The 23,052-nt window shown below is 44.4% G+C and overlaps 1 protein-coding gene across 1 annotated transcript; it reads left to right on the plus strand.

Moving 5' to 3' along the window:
* Positions 1-18,378: 18,378 nt before the first annotated feature.
* On the plus strand, positions 18,379-19,332 carry LOC134949853 (olfactory receptor 6F1-like). The gene has a single exon (XM_063938559.1). The coding sequence runs from the start codon at positions 18,379-18,381 to the stop codon at positions 19,330-19,332; it is 954 nt and encodes a 317-aa protein (XP_063794629.1).
* The last annotated feature ends 3,720 nt before the right edge of the window (positions 19,333-23,052 follow it).

The following is a 23,052-nucleotide window of genomic DNA, read 5'->3' on the forward strand; positions in this document are numbered from 1 at the left end:
GTAATGACTACACCTGTGCACCAGCTAGGTAGTCTGGAAAATGCGAACTGTTGGTAGATCTCGAGGACCGGTTTGGCCAGCCCTAATATAGAGTGTTCCGGCTGCTTAGTAACATTCGGGACCATAATGCATTGCAGCCGCTAATTACAGAGCGCACAGTTGCTTAGGAACAGCCAGGTCCATAATACAGTGTGAGCATGACAGCCTCCATTGCCCGGCAACTGCCAAGACCAGAATCCCTTGCGGCTGGCATGTCGCAGTGTTCCTGTCGCCTAGCAGTGGCCAGGACCCGCAGGGATTGAGAGCCGCAGCGGCTATATTGATATAATGATTGTACTTAACTCCTTATAGGATCCATAAATGTTGGATTAGGTTGGTTCCTTTTACCAAGCACATATAGGAATAACTAATTTATAGGTTGGCGAGTAACTCTACCATTGTTAGTTCTAGGTTTATGACCTTACTTGTGCTTATTGCCGTTTCAATAATGGGTGGAATGTGTGCGGTGCATACAGGTCCCTGGGTCCAGGGGGGCCCGCACCGCACACATTGCACCTATGTCTTATTACTTCCCTTTCCAAAGTCCTGCAACAGAGCTGCAGCCGCGTTAAAAGAAATCAGCCAAAATGGCCTCTGCACATACGCAGTAAAGGGAAGGGGGAGTACACACGTAGAGATGTTTGCTTAAATTCTAAGCAATCTGACTAGATTGCTTAGAAATTAAGCACACATCGCTCCGTGTCTATAGCCCACTGTGATAGCATAACGTGGCCCCGCGCGTCAGTATTGCTGACTCTAGATTGGCCTGCATTACAAATTGAGTCAGATCGCTCACTTCACCGCTGAGTGAAGTGAACGTTTTTTAGATTTTTTCCCCCTTGCTCAGCACACATTGTGCTGTGTGTGAGCGTCCTGAGATGTCTGCTGAGCGATCTGTGCTAGATCGCTCAGCACACATCACTGGGACACATCTCTACGTGTGTACCCCCTTTAGACTCCGGAACATGGCAGGTGCCATGTTTCCGGAGACCTGCACATGCCAGAGTCTACTGCACCGTGAAGAGGAGTCCGTACAGGAGCCTCCTCCTCTTTTAAAACGCACCTGCTTGTGCTAAATGTATTCAAAGTGGTGTGTGATATAGTTACTGACAGTAAATGCATATGTCTCCATTTCTGACCAACTTCTCGCCCCATTTTGTTTTCGTCCCTGTCCCCCCACACACACACATATACAGTTATACACCCCACCCCATCATTCTGAAAATCCTCAATTCAATTCTAATGAGTAATAATGCAAACATAAAAAATTGTTTATATTTAAAAAGTACGTTTTATGTTTACATTGGTCTTGGTGTAACTGTAAATAGGAGAAACATTTCATTCCACTTTTCATAAATGTGATTACTTAAACTGAATTCTCTTTGCTTATTCCCATGATCTTTTCTGACTGGAGAATCAAAGAGGGAATTAATTATTTTTCTTTGTCACAATGGACCAAAACAAATAATATATATATAGTGAATCCATTCTCATTACCTTATCCTGTGCAGTGTAAATGCCAGGATAAATGGGGTAAGTAATACAAATATTACTTTATTCTAAGAGTAAAATCCAATGAAAACATGATAAAATCTCATGAAAGTTTATAGGTCTACAATTGTGATATGGTGAGTGGCTCCTGTTATATTTCAGAGGCATAGGGGTCCATTTATCAAATCATATTTGTAGGATATCCACAGAAAACAGCTATTTCTGGCGCTCTCTGCAAATATAGGGCCGGATGTAATGGCTTGCGAGACGACCGAACGTCCGAGACTCCGGATGCACTCGTACTTTTTTTTTAAAGCAGCAAACTTTTACAAGGCAAAACCTGGTTGATTTTGCCTTGTAAACGTTTGCTGCTTTAAAAAAACATACGAGTTCGGCCGGAGTCTCGGAGGCCCGGTCGTCTTGCAAGCCATTACATTCGGCCCATTATGTTTCTCTTGTTTGTATATTCGGAGATATCTGCTGTGATTCCCCATTTTCATTCACAAAAACAGTCCTCTCAGGTTTCTATGGGGACTGCTTCGATGCCAAATATACCAAGCTCTCGAATGTTTGTCTTGGCCCTGATAGCTAATGCCATCTTCAGATTGTATCAGCCACTGTAGGCTATGAGCTCCTTACTGCAAATGTCTTTTGGAGATTGATCCGGTGACGTCCGCTTGCACATGTGCTGATGGTAGCTGGTACACGTGCACTACTGGCACGGGAGGCTGGAGGAGGAAGTAAAGTGATTTCACATGCAGTTACTTTACTTCTCACTGATGGCTGAAATGGACTTATTATGGGGCCCCTGCTCAGGCGACTCAGGAATGAAACATTCATGTTAATAAAGATCCCTTATTGTAGTAATCTGCGGCAATAATATTGTGAGCAGCCTGCAAAAAAATAATAAGTATGCCCCAATATCTGACCTAATATTTAGCATTTTACTTTACTGTAACTGTCTGTGCTCATTGGAGGTCATTTCGAGTTGATCGCTCGCTGACAATTTTTGCAGCGCAGCGTTCAGGTGAAAAAATTGCATTTATGCGCATGTGTATGCAGGGCCGGATTAAGGCTTCAGGGGGCCCGGGGTACTTTAGACAAGGGGGGCCCCAGAGGACTAAATATAGTGTATATAGGAAGGGGATGTTCCTTACATGTGTGTGCGTATATATATATATATATATATAGATGGAAGATGCTGGCGGCACTCATAGGACTTATACATGCAGTAATGAGCAAAGGCTAGCACGCCTATGTATATCAACGTTTCAGTTTTCTTATAAAAACTTTCGTCAGGATACATAACAAAGGGAAACACATACCTTTATAGAAAAAGACCTCACAGTGTTAACTCGTGGTTCCAGAGCCGCGGTCGGCGGCTGGTGACGTCACATGCAATGCGACGGGTGCCCGGTCTGCACCACCTGACCGCCAGCCGTTGCCTGGAGACTGGTATAAACAAAGTGTGTAAAGAAAAAAACCCAAACATACAAACTATAATCAAAAGAAAGTACTTGTTAATCAAACTATAACAAAGTTAAATAGCAAAAAATCCAGGACATTCCACATATGAACACTTATACCAATGCACTAATTAGTAAGCTTAGGTATGAAGATACGTGGAAAGCAAAAAAATGGGATCCTAAAGCGCTATTTACATGTTCAAAGTAGAACAGGAATTATTACTTTCCAATAGCTGTATATCTGGGGACTTACTTTGGATTACCAGATATATAGACGATCTGTTGCTGATCTGGACTGGCTCCGAGCAACAGCTAGAGTTACAGTTACAAAAGATCAATACCCTTGACCCCACCATCAAGTTCACATGGGACATCAGTGACACACAGGTACATTACCTCGATGTCAATATCTCCCTAACTAACGGTGTACTACATACCAGCCTTTACAAAAAGGCAACAGACAGAAACACTTATCTACACGCACAAAGTCAGCATCCTCCGGCGTGTATCAGAGGTCTGCCCTACTCGCAGTTTCTCCGTGTTTGCAGAATTTCTGACACATACGAAAACACCATTACTGACATTGATTCCTTGATTGTACAATTCTTACAACGAGGCTACAATTATAAAGATCTACTTAAGGCTAAGACAAAAGCATTAGCCATTCCTAGAGCACAGCTACTAGCACCAGCAGTCCCCAAGTCCGCACTTCTCAATAAACAAGTATTTGTGCAGGAATACCATCCATTCAGTCGCACTATCAACAAAACAGCCAAAGAGCTCTGGCCGGTTGTAGCCCTAGATCCTGACCTGAAATTTGCTAGAAAGACCAAAATTCTCCCCAGCTTCACCAGAAACAAAAATCTTAAAGATTTATTGGTAAGAAATGATATAACTGGTGCTTCCAATGCTGGACCGACACATTTCCTTACCCGCAAGCCGGGTCGTTACAAATGCACTGGCTGCATAACTTGCAGCTATATGGAAACTGGAAGGGACTTTTGTCATCCACATACTGGCAGACGTATTTCCATCAAACATGTTTTGACCTGTAGTACTAGATTTGTTATCTACTATATCAGATGCCCTTGTGGTCTGCTCTATGTAGGTAAGACCACCTGCATGTTTAAGGAGAGGATGGCCACACACAGAATGGCCATCAGACAAGCCCTTGAAGGAGGCAACCAAGATCAGCCAGTCGCTAGACATTTTAAGACCTTCCAGCACAACTTATCCACACTCAAATACAAGATCATTGACCATGTTCCGATCAGCATCAGGGGGGGAGACAGAGCCAAACAACTGCTACGCTTGGAAACACGCTGGATACACAAACTTAACACTGTGTCTCCAGCGGGACTCAATGAATATAACTCTTGGAACTGTTATTTGTGATGCCCTTTACACCCATCAGATCATTTTGCCACCCTTTCGTCCCAGCGGTCTGATGGTGTATAATTACGGACAGGTTGCACTAGACTGTGACATGAAATGGCGCTACCTATACCTGTGACGCCTTTGCAGCGTCCATTTACCAATAATACATGTGGACTGGATTTGATCTCATATTGCTGTTTTTTTTCATTGTTCCTTTATGTGACATGAATAAGTAAATTGTCCATTTGCTTGTAGTACAGTCCGTATGCCTGCATAGCGCTTTAGGATCCCATTTTTTTGCTTTCCACGTATCTTCATACCTAAGCTTACTAATTAGTTCATTGGTATAAGTGTTCATATGTGGAATGTCCTGGATTTTTTGCTATTTAACTTTGTTATAGTTTGATCAACAAGTACTTTCTTTTGATTATAGTTTGTATGTTTGGGTTTTTTTCTTTACACACTTTGTTTATACCAGTCTCCAGGCAATGGCTGGCGGTCAGGTGGTGCAGACCGGGCACCCGTCGCATTGCATGTGACGTCACCAGCCGCCGACCGCGGCTCTGGAACCACGAGTTAACACTGTGAGGTCTTTTTCTATAAAGGTATGTGTTTCCCTTTGTTATGTATCCTGACGAAAGCTTTTATAATAAAACTGAAACGTTGATATACATAGGCGTGCTAGCCTTTGCTCATTACTGCATGTATAAGTCCTATGAGTGCCGCCAGCATCTTCCATCTATTTATTTCCCCTTTGAGTGGTAAGGAAGGCACCTGGGCAAATATTGGACAAGCATTACGGAGTGCCAGCCATCCTTGAATTTTATATATATATATATATATATATATATTAGATAAAAGTATAAGCAGAAAGCTGTTAGAGGCAGTAACAACATATAGCACATATTATTCAATAGAAAATTAGCGTATGTATACACTGTAGAAAAACAATATCACACTGTAGTGCTCAGCTTGACTCAGAGGATTGGACGTTGTAGCTAGTCTGCGAGGCACAGGGTCACCGCAAACCTGTCACACAGTAGGTGGTGATAGTATGATGTGGGCAGGGCCTGCAACAGACATCTTGGGGCCCGGTACAGTGATATCTCTGGGGCCCCCTCAGAGCAATGGAATTTGCTGCGCTATATAATAAACTGCTATTAAATAAATATATATATATATTTATTTATCTACAGTATACAGATATATAAATATGTATGTCTCTCCTTCCTCCCCCAAACACACCACTGTCTGTCTCTCCCCAATGACTCCATGATGATTCCCTGCTCACATCCCTGCCGGACACTAAGTGGCATATACTTGGGGCCCCTCTGATCCTTGGGGCCCAGTACAGGTGTCCCCTTTGACCCCCCCTGTCGCCGGCCCTGCCTATACCCATCAGAAAGCAAGCCACAGAAACAGAGTAGATACATGAAATCAGGAAACAAGGTGTACTAGAAGCAATTATAATGCTTGGGGGTACATGAGGAAGGAAGGCACTGCTTGTGAGAGCTTACATGCAAAGGTGAGGGGAGAAGAGAGGGGAGAGTGACGATTTATTACGAGGTCTGGTAGGCTTTGATTTGATCATATGTTTTAAATGAATGTTTCAAGCTGGCAAGAGTGGGAGAAAGTCTGATTTAGTCAGAGAGGGAGTTCCAAAGGATGGAGGAAGACTGGAAGTTTTGGAGGCGAGTGTGAGAGGAGGTAACCAGGGTGGAGTAAACAGGCAATTGAAGGAAAAAAGAAGGAATCAGGAGGAAGTTTGGACAAAGAAGAGGTCAGAAATGTAGAAAGACTCACAATTATTACAGTTTAACAGGCTGCAGGAAGTAGACACCACATAGAGCGAAAGAAAATTACACATGTCCCTGAGTTCATGTTGGTTTGAACTGGGGAAAGGCGAGTAAGGAGGAGGCAAAAGAGGCGGACATTACAATAGTATGACCTGGAGATGATAGGCAAGGGTTTGGTAGCATTAGTGGTGAGAAATGGCCTGATCTTAGAGATGTTTTGGAGACGGAAATGGCAGGAATTAGATTTAGATTTTGAATCTGTGAGGCAAAGGTAAAGGTGATTGAGTATGATGCCCAAGCAATGGACAACAGTCTGGAGGGAGATGTTGTCAAAAGAGAGAAAGAGGGAGAGACAAAGGGGGAAAGATAATGAGTTCTGATTTTACATAGTAACATAGTATCTGAGGTTGAAAAAAGACAATTGTCCATCGAGTTCAACCTATTTGAGGTCTCCTATGCATGATGATTTGACTAAAATTTCTGACTGATGCTGCTGTCAGCCGTTGCATTTTATCCCTATTTATAGTAACTATAATGCATGACTATGCACCATACCCCTGGATATCCTTATCCATTAGGAATTTATCTAACCCATTCTTAAAGGTGTTGACAGATTCCGCCATTACAACTCCCTCAGGCAGGGAATTCCAAACACGTATTGTCCTTACCGTGAAAAAGCCTTTACGCCGTATTGTGCGGAATCTCCTCTCCTCTAACCTGAGCGAGTGTCCACGAGTCCTCTGTGTTGATCTAACCAAAAACAGGTCCAGCGCAAGCTCTGTGTATTGTCCCCTTATATATTTGTAGATGTTGATCATATCCCCTCTTAGTCTCCGCTTTTCCAATGTAAACATGCCTAGTCTTTCAAGCCTTTCCTTGTATTCCATCGTCTCCATGCCCTTAATTAGTTTGGTCGCCCTCCTCTGTACCTTTTCTAGCTCCAGGATATCCTTTTTGTAGTACGGTGCCCAGAATTGTACACAGTATTCAAGGTGTGGCCTCACTAGTGATTTATATAACGGGAGTATAATACTCTCGTCCCTAGCATCAATACCCTGTTTTATGCATGCTAATATCTTATTTATGCCTTCTTTGCTGCAGTCCTACTTTGGGGACTACTGCTTAGCTTGCTATCTATGAGGACACCTAAGTCCTTTTCCAGTACAGAATCCCCTAATTTTACCCCATTTAGTGGGTAGGTGTAATTTTTGTTCTTGTTACCACAGTGCATTACCTTACACTTGTCTGTGTTGAAGCACATTCTTCATTTGGCTGCCCATGCTTCTAATTTAACTAAGTCGTTCTGAAGAGACTCTGCATCCTCCTCTGTATTTATAGCCTTACACAATTTGGTATCATCTGCAAAAATTGACACCATGCTCTCTAGACCTTCTGTTAGGTCGTTAATGAAAATATTGAACAATAGCGGTCCTAATACTGAGCCTTGCGGCACACCACTTAGCACTTCAGTCCAAGTTGAAAAAGATCCATTAACCACAACGCGCTGCTCCCTTTTATCTAACCAGTTTTTGACCCAAGTGCATATTGTGCTTCCTAGCCCTGATTCTTGTAGCTTGTAGATAAGTCTCATGTGTGGTACAGTATCGAACGCTTTGGCAAAGTCTAAAAAGATTACATCCACGTCTTTACCCTGATCTAGGTTTGCGCTTACTGTTTTATAAAAGCCAAGTAAGTTGGTTTGACAGGATCTGTCCTTCATAAACCCATGTTGATTCCTTTTAATGACCTTATTGACTTCAAGGAACTTCTGAATACTATCTCTTAGAATACCTTCCAATACTTTCCCCACTATAGATGTAAGACTAACTGGTCTATAATTACCTGGTTCAGCTTTACTTCCCTTTTTGAATATAGGCACTACTTCCGCTATACGCCAGTCTTTGGGAACCATACCTGATATAACTGAATCCTTAAAGATCAAAGATAGCGGTTTTGCCAGTTCAGAGTGAAGCTCCATTAGAACCCTTGGGTGAATACTAGAGATGAGCGGGTTCGGTTCCTCTGAATCCGAACCTGCCCGAACTTCAGGTTTTTTACACGGGTCCGAGCAGGCTCGGATCTTCCCGCCTTGCTTGGCTAACCCGAGCGCGCCCGAACGTCATCATCACGCTGTCGGATTCTCGCGAGGCTCGGATTCTATCGCGAGACTCGGATTCTATATAAGGAGCCGCGCGTCGCCGCCATTTTCACACGTGCATTGAGAGTCATAGGGAGAGGACGTGGCTGGCGTCCTCTCCGTTTAGAGAAGAGAGAGACACAGTATTTTCGGGGAGCATTATTAGGAGGAGTACTACTGTATACTACTATACTACTTGCTGAAGTGATATTTATAGATTAGATAGTGTGACTGTAAGTGTATTATCTGACTTGTGGGGGAGACACTGACAGTGGGGAGCAGTTAGAGTCTGAGAGCAGGACTCAGGAGTACATATAACGTACAGTGCACACTTTTGCTGCCAGAGTCAGTGCCACACTGCCATTGTTGTGACCACACTGACCACCAGTATAATAATATATTTTGTGATTGTCTGCTTAGGCCTCGGAGTACTAGTTGCAAGTTGCAACGTGACCTGTCCTGAAGTGACCACCAGTTTAATAATCAATCACCACCAGTTTAATATATATATATATATATATATATATAATTGTATATAATATATATATATATATATATATATATAATATTGTATACCACCTACCCGTGTTTTTTTTTTCATTCTTCTTTATACATACTACTATAGTAGCTTACTGTAGCAGTCTGCGGTGCTGTGCTGACCTGACAGTGTCCAGCAGGTCCGTCATCAGTCATTACATAATAAATATATATAGTACCTGTCCGGCTGCAGTACTAGTGATATTATATTGATTTCATCTCATTATCAATAATTTATCATCCAGTCTAGACTCTATATTAGCAGCAGACACAGTACGTTAGTCCACGGCTGTAGCTATCTCTGTGTCGGCACTCGGCAGTCCATCCATAATTGTATACCACCTACCCGTGGTTTTTTTTTTTCTTTCTTCTTTGTACATACTACTATAGAGTATAGTAGCTTACTGTAGCAGTCTGCGGTGCTGCTGAGCTGACAGTGTCCAGCAGGTCCGTCATCAGTCATCATTACCTAATAAATATATTATCTACCTGTCCGGCTGCAGTACTAGTGATATTATATATACATACATATATATATTGATTTTATCTCATTATCAATCATCCAGTCTATATTAGCAGCAGACACAGTACGTTAGTCCACGGCTGTAGCTACCTCTGTGTCGGCACTCAGCAGTCCATCCATAATTGTATACCACCTACCCGTGGTTTTTTTTTTTTCGTTCTTCTTTGTACATACTACTATAGTATAGTAGCTTACTGTAGCAGTCTGCGGTGCTGCTGAGCTGACAGTGTCCAGCAGGTCCGTCATCAGTCATCATTACCTAATAAATATATTATCTACTTGTCCGGCTGCAGTACTAGTGATATTATATATACATACATATATATATTGATTTCATCTCATTATCAATCATCCAGTCTATATTAGCAGCAGACACAGTACGTTAGTCCACGGCTGTAGCTACCTCTGTGTCGGCACTCGGCAGTCCATCCATAATTGTATACCACCTACCCGTGGTTTTTTTTTTCTTTCTTCTTTGTACATACTACTATAGAGTATAGTAGCTTACTGTAGCAGTCTGCGGTGCTGCTGAGCTGACAGTGTCCAGCAGGTCCGTCATCAGTCATCATTACCTAATAAATATATTATCTACCTGTCCGGCTGCAGTACTAGTGATATTATATATACATACATATATATATTGATTTCATCTCATTATCAATCATCCAGTCTATATTAGCAGCAGACACAGTACGTTAGTCCACGGCTGTAGCTACCTCTGTGTCGGCACTCAGCAGTCCATCCATAATTGTATACCACCTACCCGTGGTTTTTTTTTCTTTCTTCTTTGTACATACTACTATAGTATAGTAGCTTACTGTAGCAGTCTGCGGTGCTGCTGAGCTGACAGTGTCCAGCAGGTCCGTCATCAGTCATCATTACCTAATAAATATATTATCTACCTGTCCGGCTGCAGTACTAGTGATATTATATATACATACATATATATATTGATTTTATCTCATTATCAATCATCCAGTCTATATTAGCAGCAGACACAGTACGTTAGTCCACGGCTGTAGCTACCTCTGTGTCGGCACTCAGCAGTCCATCCATAATTGTATACCACCTACCCGTGGTTTTTTTTTTCTTTCTTCTTTGTACATACTACTATAGTATAGTAGCTTACTGTAGCAGTCTGCGGTGCTGCTGAGCTGACAGTGTCCAGCAGGTCCGTCATCAGTCATCATTACCTAATAAATATATTATCTACCTGTCCGGCTGCAGTACTAGTGATATTATATATACATACATATATATATTGATTTCATCTCATTATCAATCATCCAGTCTATATTAGCAGCAGACACAGTACGTTAGTCCACGGCTGTAGCTACCTCTGTGTCGGCACTCGGCAGTCCATCCATAATTGTATACCACCTACCCGTGTTTTTTTCTTTTTCTTTCTTCTTTGTACATACTACTATAGTATAGTAGCTTACTGTAGCAGTCTGCGGTGCTGCTGAGCTGACAGTGTCCAGCAGGTCCGTCATCAGTCATCATTATCTAATAAATATATTATCTACCTGTCCGGCTGCAGTACTAGTGATATTATATATACATACATATATATATTGATTTCATCTCATTATCAATCATCCAGTCTATATTAGCAGCAGACACAGTATGTTAGGCCACGGCTGTAGCTACCTCTGTGTCGGCACTCGGCAGTCCATCCATAATTGTATACCACCTACCCGTGGTTTTTTTTTTTCTTTCTTCTTTGTACATACTACTATAGTATAGTAGCTTACTGTAGCAGTCTGCGGTGCTGCTGAGCTGACAGTGTCCAGCAGGTCCGTCATCAGTCATATTTACCTAATAAATATATTATCTACCTGTCCGGCTGCAGTACTAGTGATATTATATATACATACATATATATATTGATTTCATCTCATTATCAATCATCCAGTCTATATTAGCAGCAGACACAGTACGTTAGTCCACGGCTGTAGCTACCTCTGTGTCGGCACTCGGCAGTCCATCCATAAGTATACTAGTATCCATCCATCCATCTCCATTGTTTACCTGAGGTGCCTTTTAGTTGTGCCTATTAAAATATGGAGAACAAAAATGTTGAGGTTCCAAAATTAGGGAAAGATCAAGATCCACTTCCACCTCGTGCTGAAGCTGCTGCCACTAGTCATGGCCGAGACGATGAAATGCCAGCAACGTCGTCTGCCAAGGCCGATGCCCAATGTCATAGTACAGAGCATGTCAAATCCAAAACACCAAATATCAGTAAAAAAAGGACTCCAAAACCTAAAATAAAATTGTCGGAGGAGAAGCGTAAACTTGCCAATATGCCATTTACCACACGGAGTGGCAAGGAACGGCTGAGGCCCTGGCCTATGTTCATGGCTAGTGGTTCAGCTTCACATGAGGATGGAAGCACTCAGCCTCTCGCTAGAAAACTGAAAAGACTCAAGCTGGCAAAAGCACCGCAAAGAACTGTGCATTCTTCGAAATCCCAAATCCACAAGGAGAGTCCAATTGTGTCGGTTGCGATGCCTGACCTTCCCAACACTGGACGTGAAGAGCATGCGCCTTCCACCATTTGCATGCCCCCTGCAAGTGCTGGAAGGAGCACCCGCAGTCCAGTTCCTGATAGTCAGATTGAAGATGTCAGTGTTGAAGTACACCAGGATGAGGAGGATATGGGTGTTGCTGGCGCTGGGGAGGAAATTGACCAGGAGGATTCTGATGGTGAGGTGGTTTGTTTAAGTCAGGCACCCGGGGAGACACCTGTTGTCCGTGGGAGGAATATGGCCGTTGACATGCCTGGTGAAAATACCAAAAAAATCAGCTCTTCAGTGTGGAGGTATTTCAACAGAAAAGCGGACAACAGGTGTCAAGCCGTGTGTTGCCTTTGTCAAGCTGTAATAAGTAGGGGTAAGGACGTTAACCACCTCGGAACATCCTCCCTTATACGTCACCTGCAGCGCATTCATAATAAGTCAGTGACAAGTTCAAAAACTTTGGGCGACAGCGGAAGCAGTCCACTGACCAGTAAATCCCTTCCTCTTGTAACCAAGCTCACGCAAACCACCCCACCAACTCCCTCAGTGTCAATTTCCTCCTTCCCCAGGAATGCCAATAGTCCTGCAGGCCATGTCACTGGCAATTCTTACGATTCCTCTCCTGCCTGGGATTCCTCCGATGCATCCTTGCGTGTAACGCCTACTGCTGCTGGCGCTGCTGTTGTTGCTGCTGGGAGTCGATGGTCATCCCAGAGGGGAAGTCGTAAGCCCACTTGTACTACTTCCAGTAAGCAATTGACTGTCCAACAGTCCTTTGCGAGGAAGATGAAATATCACAGCAGTCATCCTGCTGCAAAGCGGATAACTTAGGCCTTGACAACTATGTTGGTGTTAGACGTGCGTCCGGTATCCGCCGTTAGTTCACAGGGAACTAGACAATTTATTGAGGCAGTGTGCCCCCGTTACCAAATACCATCTAGGTTCCACTTCTCTAGGCAGGCGATACCGAGAATGTACACGAACGTCAGAAAAAGACTCACCAGTGTCCTAAAAAATGCAGTTGTACCCAATGTCCACTTAACCACGGACATGTGGACAAGTGGAGCAGGGCAGGGTCAGGACTATATGACTGTGACAGCCCACTGGGTAGATGTATGGACTCCCGCCGCAAGAACAGCAGCGGCGGCACCAGTAGCAGCATCTCGCAAACGCCAACTCTTTCCTAGGCAGGCTACGCTTTGTATCACCGCTTTCCAGAATACGCACACAGCTGAAAACCTCTTACGGCAACTGAGGAAGATCATCGCGGAATGGCTTACCCCAATTGGACTCTCCTGTGGATTTGTGGCATCGGACAACGCCAGCAATATTGTGTGTGCATTAAATATGGGCAAATTCCAGCACGTCCCATGTTTTGCACATACCTTGAATTTGGTGGTGCAGAATTTTTTAAAAAACGACAGGGGCGTGCAAGAGATGCTGTCGGTGGCCAGAAGAATTGCGGGACACTTTCGGCGTACAGGCACCACGTACAGAAGACTGGAGCACCACCAAAAACTACTGAACCTGCCCTGCCATCATCTGAAGCAAGAAGTGGTAACGAGGTGGAATTCAACCCTCTATATGCTTCAGAGGTTGGAGGAGCAGCAAAAGGCCATTCAAGCCTATACAATTGAGCACGATATAGGAGGTGGAATGCACCTGTCTCAAGCGCAGTGGAGAATGATTTCAACGTTGTGCAAGGTTCTGATGCCCTTTGAACTTGCCACACGTGAAGTCAGTTCAGACACTGCCAGCCTGAGTCAGGTCATTCCCCTCATCAGGCTTTTGCAGAAGAAGCTGGAGACATTGAAGGAGGAGCTAACACGGAGCGATTCCGCTAGGCATGTGGGACTTGTGGATGGAGCCCTTAATTCGCTTAACAAGGATTCACGGGTGGTCAATCTGTTGAAATCAGAGCACTACATTTTGGCCACTGTGCTCGATCCTAGATTTAAAGCCTACCTTGGATCTCTCTTTCCGGCAGACACAAGTCTGCTGGGGTTGAAAGACCTGCTGGTGAGAAAATTGTCAAGTCAAGCGGAACGCGACCTGTCAACATCTCCTCCTTCACATTCTCCCGCAACTGGGGGTGCGAGGAAAAGGCTCAGAATTCCGAGCCCACCCGCTGGCGGTGATGCAGGGCAGTCTGGAGCGACTGCTGATGCTGACATCTGGTCCGGACTGAAGGACCTGACAACGATTACGGACATGTCGTCTACTGTCACTGCATATGATTCTCTCACCATTGAAAGAATGGTGGAGGATTATATGAGTGACCGCATCCAAGTAGGCACGTCACACAGTCCGTACTTATACTGGCAGGAAAAAGAGGCAATTTGGAGGCCCTTGCACAAACTGGCTTTATTCTACCTAAGTTGCCCTCCCACAAGTGTGTACTCCGAAAGAGTGTTTAGTGCCGCCGCTCACCTTGTCAGCAATCGGCGTACGAGGTTACATCCAGAAAATGTGGAGAAGACGATGTTCATTAAAATGAATTATAATCAATTCCTCCGTGGAGACATTGACCAGCAGCAGTTGCCTCCACAAAGTACACAGGGAGCTGAGATGGTGGATTCCAGTGGGGACGAATTGATAATCTGTGAGGAGGGGGATGTACACGGTGATATATCGGAGGATGATGATGAGGTGGACATCTTGCCTCTGTAGAGCCAGTTTGTGCAAGGAGAGATTAATTGCTTCTTTTTTGGTGGGGGTCCAAACCAACCCGTCATTTCAGTCACAGTCGTGTGGCAGACCCTGTCACTGAAATGATGGGTTGGTTAAAGTGTGCATGTCCTGTTTATACAACATAAGGGTGGGTGGGAGGGCCCAAGGACAATTCCATCTTGCACCTCTTTTTTCTTAAATTTTTCTTTGCGTCATGTGCTGTTTGGGGAGGGTTTTTTGGAAGGGACATCCTGCGTGACACTGCAGTGCCACTCCTAGATGGGCCCGGTGTTTGTGTCGGCCACTAGGGTCGCTTATCTTACTCACACAGCTACCTCATTGCGCCTCTTTTTTTCTTTGCGTCATGTGCTGTTTGGGGAGGGTTTTTTGGAAGGGACATCCTGCATGACACTGCAGTGACACTCCTAGATGGGCCCGGTGTTTGTGTCGGCCACTAGGGTCGCTTATCTTACTCACACAGCTACCTCATTGCGCCTCTTTTTTTCTTTGCGTCATGTGCTGTTTGGGGAGGGTTTTTTGGAAGGGACATCCTGCGTGACACTGCAGTGACACTCCTAGATGGGCCCGGTGTTTGTGTCGGCCACTAGGGTCGCTTATCTTACTCACACAGCTACCTCATTGCGCCTCTTTTTTTCTTTGCGTCATGTGCTGTTTGGGGAGGGTTTTTTGGAAGGGACATCCTGCGTGACACTGCAGTGACACTCCTAGATGGGCCCGGTGTTTGTGTCGGCCACTAGGGTCGCTTATCTTACTCACACAGCTACCTCATTGCGCCTCTTTTTTTCTTTGCGTCATGTGCTGTTTGGGGAGGGTTTTTTGGAAGGGACATCCTGCGTGACACTGCAGTGCCACTCCTAGATGGGCCCGGTGTTTGTGTCGGCCACTAGGGTCGCTTATCTTACTCACACAGCTACCTCATTGCGCCTCTTTTTTTCTTTGCGTCATGTGCTGTTTGGGGAGGGTTTTTTGGAAGGGACATCCTGCGTGACACTGCAGTGACACTCCTAGATGGGCCCGGTGTTTGTGTCGGCCACTAGGGTCGCTTATCTTACTCACACAGCTACCTCATTGCGCCTCTTTTTTTCTTTGCGCCATGTGCTGTTTGGGGAGGGTTTTTTGGAAGGGACATCCTGCGTGACACTGCAGTGCCACTCCTAGATGGGCCCGGTGTTTGTGTCGGCCACTAGGGTCGCTTATCTTACTCACACAGCTACCTCATTGCGCCTCTTTTTTTCTTTGCGTCATGTGCTGTTTGGGGAGGGTTTTTTGGAAGGGACATCCTGCGTGACACTGCAGTGCCACTCCTAGATGGGCCCGGTGTTTGTGTCGGCCACTAGGGTCGCTTATCTTACTCACACAGCTACCTCATTGCGCCTCTTTTTTTCTTTGCGTCATGTGCTGTTTGGGGAGGGTTTTTTGGAAGGGACATCCTGCGTGACACTGCAGTGACACTCCTAGATGGGCCCGGTGTTTGTGTCGGCCACTAGGGTCGCTTATCTTACTCACACAGCTACCTCATTGCGCCTCTTTTTTTCTTTGCGTCATGTGCTGTTTGGGGAGGGTTTTTTGGAAGGGACATCCTGCGTGACACTGCAGTGACACTCCTAGATGGGCCCGGTGTTTGTGTCGGCCACTAGGGTCGCTTAGCTTAGTCATCCAGCGACCTAGGTGCAAATTTTAGGACTAAAAATAATATTGTGAGGTGTGAGGTATTCAGAATAGACTGAAAATGAGTGTAAATTATGGTTTTTGAGGTTAATAATACTTTGGGATCAAAATGACCCCCAAATTCTATGATTTAAGCTGTTTTTTAGTGTTTTTTGAAAAAAACACCCGAATCCAAAACACACCCGAATCCGACAAAAAAATTCGGTGAGGTTTTGCCAAAACGCGGTCGAACCCAAAACACGGCCGCGGAACCGAACCCAAAACCAAAACACAAAACCCGAAAAATTTCCGGCGCTCATCTCTAGTGAATACCATCGGGCCCTGGTGATTTATTAATCTTTAAATGTTTTAATCGGTCACAGACTACTTCCTCGCTTAAATAAGTACCTATCAGTGGGATATTCTCATTACTGAGATTGTGTGTCAGTCCCTGAATTGGGTCCTCTCTAGTGAATACTGTTGAAAAAAACTCATTTGTCCGCTATGTCATTATCATTTTTGCTTAAGACTCCCAACTTGTCTTTTAAAGGGCCTATACTCTCCTTCTTTAATCTCTTGCTATTAATGTATTTAAAGAATTTTTTGGGATTCGCTTTGCTTTCCTTTGCTACTAGTTTTTCAGTTTCTACTTTAGCCGCTCTTATTTCCTTTTTGCAAATTTTGTTACATTCCTTATAGTGCTTATGATATATTTAGTTTTAGAAAACACTGGGACATCCAAGAAAGGTGGGCCAAGAGGCAGGAAGAATCCTGAGTGAGGACTGGGGAGAGAGGTAAGGGGAGGAAAGGTAATTTTGAGTGTCATCAGCACATAAGTGATCGTGGAGACTGAAGGAGTTAATGAGTTTACCAAGGGAGGAGGTATAGAGGGAGAAGAGGAGGAGCTCATGGGCAGATCCTTGTGGAATACTGGCAGGTAGAGGGCAAGGGGGTGGAAGAGGAGTTAGCAAATGAGACATAAAAGGAATGGGTATGTGAGTTAGACGTTGAACCAAGAAAGGATCAGTCCAAGCAGACCAATGGAGTAAAGTCTGTGAAGTAGAAACGGGAGATCAACAGCGTCCAAGGCTGCAGTTATGAGATTGGAGAACTGAGCTTTGGCAATGAGAAGGTCAGCGATGACTTTAATAAAGTTTCTGTGCAGTGGAGGGGATGAAACCAGATTAGAGAGGCAGATGAGAGTCCATTTACAGGCATATGGGGATAACTAACTTATTTTTCCAAACATGTGTGTGCAAGGATCCAGTCCAGATTCTAACTAACAGAGCCCAGGAAAAACTGCATTATTCCAGTCAAAGGTAGGTGCACCTGTGATAAGCACCCATACACATGTAGATAGAGTATACACTGTTTTCAGTGGTGCACTGCTAGTCACTATGGGGGCAGTTCAATTATTTATGCATGCCTGATCTCCTGTCTAAAATGACGGGAGTTTGAGGGGAGCTATTCAAATGGGTTTTTTGTTATGGCACATGTTGTACGTTAACAGACTTGGTTTAGAAGTGTAAACCTAAACCCGTCTAATGTAATGGGTGCAATATGAAAAGTGCTGTTTTGGTGCCCAAACATCCACTTTTTCACACATTTCAGCTCGCCACCTCTGGGGTCTGCAAGCTGAAATGTGTCCTCCCACGGCTAATCGCACCCGAACTGAGCAACAATTGAATTGCTCTTTCAGGTGCCATCTAGTGGCAGTTGCGTGGAAAAACAATTGAATTCCCCCTATGAGGTAGTACACAGGTTCTCAAACTCAGTCCTCAGGACCCCACACAGTGCATGTTTTGCAGGTCTCCTCACAGAATCACAAGTTAAATAATTAGCTCCACCTGTGGACCTTTTCAAATGTGTCAGTGAGTAATAAATACACCTGTGCACCTTCCGGGTTACCTGCAAAACATGCACTGTGTGGGGTCCTGAGGACCGAGTTTGAGAACCTATGAGGTAGTAAATATCTGCTGCAAATGAGCAAATACTGCAATCGGTGCAAGCGAACAATGATTATATAAAACACATTTATAATATTAGGGGCTGTGTTAAACATTATCTGTACTTTCTCTTATATAGAAATAAAATTGTGACACTGTTGTATTGTTTTATTTCCAAATCAACACTGATTTACTTCTATATCAATATGTATAGCAGAATATACAACAAAACTGGCATTTCAGAATTCCTTCTGTCTGGGTTTTCAAACTTTAGCCCAATCGGATTTTACCTATTTGCTGTCATATTGACTGTTTATATTATAACCATCACAGCCAATGTCTTCATCATTGTCATAGTTAAAACTGAGAGACGTCTTCACCAGCCCATGTACTTCTTCATCGGTGGACTCTCATTCTTAGAGATCTGGTATCCTTCAGTCACTGTTCCTAGACTGCTGTGGGCTCTGCTGACAAAGGAAATTTCTATATCTGCAGCTGGTTGTATGACACAGTTTTATTTCCATTTTTCATTTGGTGTCACAGAAAACTTCCTGTTAGCTATAATGGCCTTTGACCGATATGTGGCCATCTGCAAACCTTTAAGGTACACACTTATCATGAGCCCAAATACTTGTATACAACTATTGTTGGGCTCATGGGTTTGTGGCTTCATGGCAGTATCCGTTCCATGTATACAGGTCTCAAACCTTTTATATTGTTCCAAAAATACCATTGATCATTATTACTGTGATTTTGCACCCTTGATCAAGTTATCTTGCTCTGATACGTTGAGTGTCCAAAAAGTGTTTTTTCTCTTTGCTTGTTTTATAATATTCAGCAGCTTCCTACTAATTTCCTTGTCTTACATTTGTATTATTCTCACAACAATGACATTTTCAACAAGTTTAGGGAGACACAAGGCATTTTCTACATGTTCATCACACTTAATTGTTGTACTGCTTTTTTATGGCACTACCATGTTCATGTTTATCCGACCCACCACAGGGGAATTTATGCACATAAATAAAATGGTGTCCATTATACCATCCATAGTCACGCCTCTTCTGAATCCTATTATCTATACTCTGCGCAACCAAGTAGTGAAGGAGGTGGGGAAGAAAGTATTCCAGAAACTGATATATTGCGGAGATCAGTATTAAAACATACTGTAAGTCAAGAGACATAGGGCCTGTCTGATAGGTGGGTGCAGTGCCAATGTTTGTGCAGTTTGGCTTTTTTTTGTATTGCGCATGTGCAGGGGCATAGAGAGCCACGTCAGGCCCCAGTAATGTAAAGGGTGTGTGGCCTAAATAGGTGTCTATACCCTCACCAAAAATGTATTTAATAAACTAGTAATTATGGGGCTGCGCGCTCCACAGGGGGCGCCATTTATTCAAGATGAGGCAAGTAGGGCATGGGGGAAGGCACCGGCTTCCTTCCTTGTTTGCTCCGGAAGCGGATCCCACCTCCTCGCCTTCTTACCAGTGATATTTGAGAAAATGGCACACGTGCACTAGAGAGCACAGTGCCAGAGTCTTTGCTTTGAAAGTGTGGCAGCCATCTTTCCAAACTGCACATTTGTGCGTAAATGTAAAAGCTCCATTGGCTCACTTGTGATGGACATTTTGAGCAATCACAGAGTTGTTCAGATGATCGATGGTGTGACCAGTGGTGCAACTTTGTACATATGTGGAGGATCAGAGACAGGGCCGTTACTGCCTATGGGCCAGCGGTGCGCTGCACACAGCGCAAATGCGCTGAGAGCGCAGCTGCTGCCATCTTTCTTTGCCAGCTCTCACTGAAATGGATGTTACCAGTGGTGCTTCCGGCTTTAGTTAGTTGTCTGCAAAGCAGCTTCAAGTGTCCGGGGATAGTGTTGGTGTCAGTGCTGTGTCCTGTGTGTTCCCGGGGATAGTTATTGTTGTCCCTCTGCTGGCTGCAGGTACCGGAGTCCCCCGTCTGATTGGTGCCCAGGGTAAGCTGATTTTTGTCCTGCTGGGCAGTGTCAGGCTGATGTGCTCAGGGCTCTGTGGGGAAGAGGCAGGGAGGAGAGAGTGGCCATGTGCATGGTCCCTGCGGCTGTATGGTGCTATGTATGTATTTATATGTGTGTATGTGTATGTATGTAAGTAAGTACATTGTCTATGTATGTACAGTGTATATGTATGTGTGTACAGTGTGTATGTATGTGTGTATGTACAGTGTATATGTATGTGTATATGTATGTATGTTCAGTGTATGTACAGTATGTATGTACAGTATGTATGTGTGTATATGTATGTACAGTGTATATGCTTGTGTCTATGTACAGTGTATATGTATGTATGTACATACAGTGTATATGTATGTGTATAGTGTATATGTGTATGTACACGTAGGTGTGTACAGTGTATATGTATGTGTGTATAGTGTATATGTATGTATGTATGTACGTACAGTGTATGTGTGTATAGTGTATATGTGTATGTACATGTATGTGTGTACAGTGTATATGTACATGGTATATGTATGTGTGTACAGTGTATATGTATGTGTGTATAGTGTATATGTGTGAGTGCATGGTACATGTATGTGTGTACAGTGTGTATGTACGTACGTACGTACGTACGTACGTACAGTGTGTGTGTACAGTGTGTATATACTTATGCACAGTGTATATGTATGTGTGTATAGTGTATATGTATGTACATGATATATATGTGTGTACAGTGTATACAGTATGTATATGTGTATGTACATAGTATATGTATGTGTATGTGTGTATAGTGTATATGTATGTACAGTGTATGTACATGGTATATGTGTGTGTGTGTGTGTGTGTGTGTATGTATATATTGGAAAAGAGGGGATAGCGGTGCGGCGACTAGTGATGTTCAATAATAGATGTAGGTTTCTATAAATATGATAAAAAGGTATAAAAATGTATAAATATATATAATTTATAAAAGAGTATAAAATGCAGAGAGCTGGACATGATAACACTGATAATAAATACAATTTTGGAACGATCTGGCTGCTTCACCTGAGAGCTCTCCCTCCAGGCATCCCTGTTAGCCCAGACCAGCGGCTCTCCCTGGACCAGTGACCCCGCAAACACACCAGCGGGTCCCGGAGATACCCCGGAGCAAAGTGGCGTGGGTCCCGGCTCGCTCCCCCCTCCCGCTGCACCCACCGGAGTCCACACAAGCAGTGTGCAACAGATGACGGTGGCCATCTTGGGTCTCGTGAAAGACGCTGACCCAGCTGCCTGAGGGATCCCTGGCCGCTCACAGCACTCCGCTGTGCTCCCCTGCCGGCCCTTTGGACCCCATACCGCTGGCTGACAGCTCCCCTCAACACAGGTGCGTGAAGCGGAGCCCCGCCTCGCCGCTGCAGCGGCCGCGATTCCCTGCTCCCCTGATTGAAATCCTGGAGTGTCTGGAGCCCCTTGCCCCCTCAGAGGATACGCAGGGCTCAGACCACATCTGCACTGCTCCACTGATCAGGGCCATCACTCGGCTGACGCTGGTGGCGACGCTGCTGTCCTGTCACCCCCCACCTGTGCCCACATAAGCAACGATTTTACATCAACAAACAAAATTAAAACAAAGAGGTCTTCCGGGTACCGCGCTGGCCGCTGCCTGAGCCCAGACCTTGTTGTTGTCACAGGTGGATTCTCATCCCCCACCTCCCTCCACTTCTTACTATACGTGTGCCTCCTTGAACTACACCCTGATTTGGCGATTCTACACATATTCCTCATAGTGCTTTTTCCCCTGGTCACTTCCCCACTCCTCCGGAACTTACCTGCCATACTCCTGAGGGACTTGTAATCTTTTGCTATAGACCTACGCTCATTGTGTCCTTTGAGTGACGCCGCGATTGGACCACATTACCCACTATGGAAACTTACGTGGCCAAAACGCTCCGCGCGAATAAGAATTCTCAAAACAAAAATAAATCGACGGCCAAAGATAGGCAACATAGCCCTATTCCACAGGGGTCTCCATCCTCTCCTGGCAGACGAGTCACTGACGACATGGTGCCTACCGATGTCCGAGCTAGCCCATCCTCAGTACAGAGGGCCAGAGAAATATCAGACATCATATCGCCTTTGCTAGACGCAAAATTGGCGCCTCTGATGGAGGCAATCACGTCAGCAGCAGCTCAACTAACCCAACACACTCAACGTCTGGCTGAGGCCGAGGACCGAATATCTACATTGGAAGATGATCAACAAACGATTCAATCACAACAACAAACGCACGACAACACCCTAGTGGCCATGACCGATAAGATCGAAGATTTAGAAAATCGGAATCGCCAGAACAACTTACGCCTGATTGGTCTTCCAGAATCCGTCAGACAGACAGATCTGCTGGACTTGGTTACTCGCTGGCTCCCCACAACCCTTGATTTGCCCCCCTCACCCACCTCTTATCTGGTGGAACGGGCCCACCGCATCGGCCCTGATAGGCAGTCTTCACAGTCCTCTCAGTCACGTCCTATACCAGTAAGTTTTAAGTTACTAAATTATCTTGACAAAGTGAAGATCATGGAAGCCTACCGCAAGAGCTCTGACCTATGCTACGAGGAATCCAAACTTCTTCTTTTTCAGGACTTTTCCTTTCAGGTTTCGACACAACGACGGGAATTCTCCCCTGTATGCAAGGAGCTCTATGCTAAAAACATCAGATTTGCACTTCTGTACCTGGCAAAACTGAGAGTCTTCCATGCCGGCAAACCACATTACTTCGACACCCCAGATTCTGCTCGGAACTTTCTCAAGTCTCTGTCATCATCACAGTCTGACTCTCGAATGGACGATGCTGATTGACTCTTCTAGACTTAAGTATCTCTTTATCTTGTTTTTCCCTCTCCTTCTTTCCTAATGGATAGCA

The sequence above is a fragment of the Pseudophryne corroboree genome, chromosome 8 (assembly GCF_028390025.1).
Source record: "Pseudophryne corroboree isolate aPseCor3 chromosome 8, aPseCor3.hap2, whole genome shotgun sequence".
NCBI lineage: Eukaryota > Metazoa > Chordata > Amphibia > Anura > Myobatrachidae > Pseudophryne > Pseudophryne corroboree.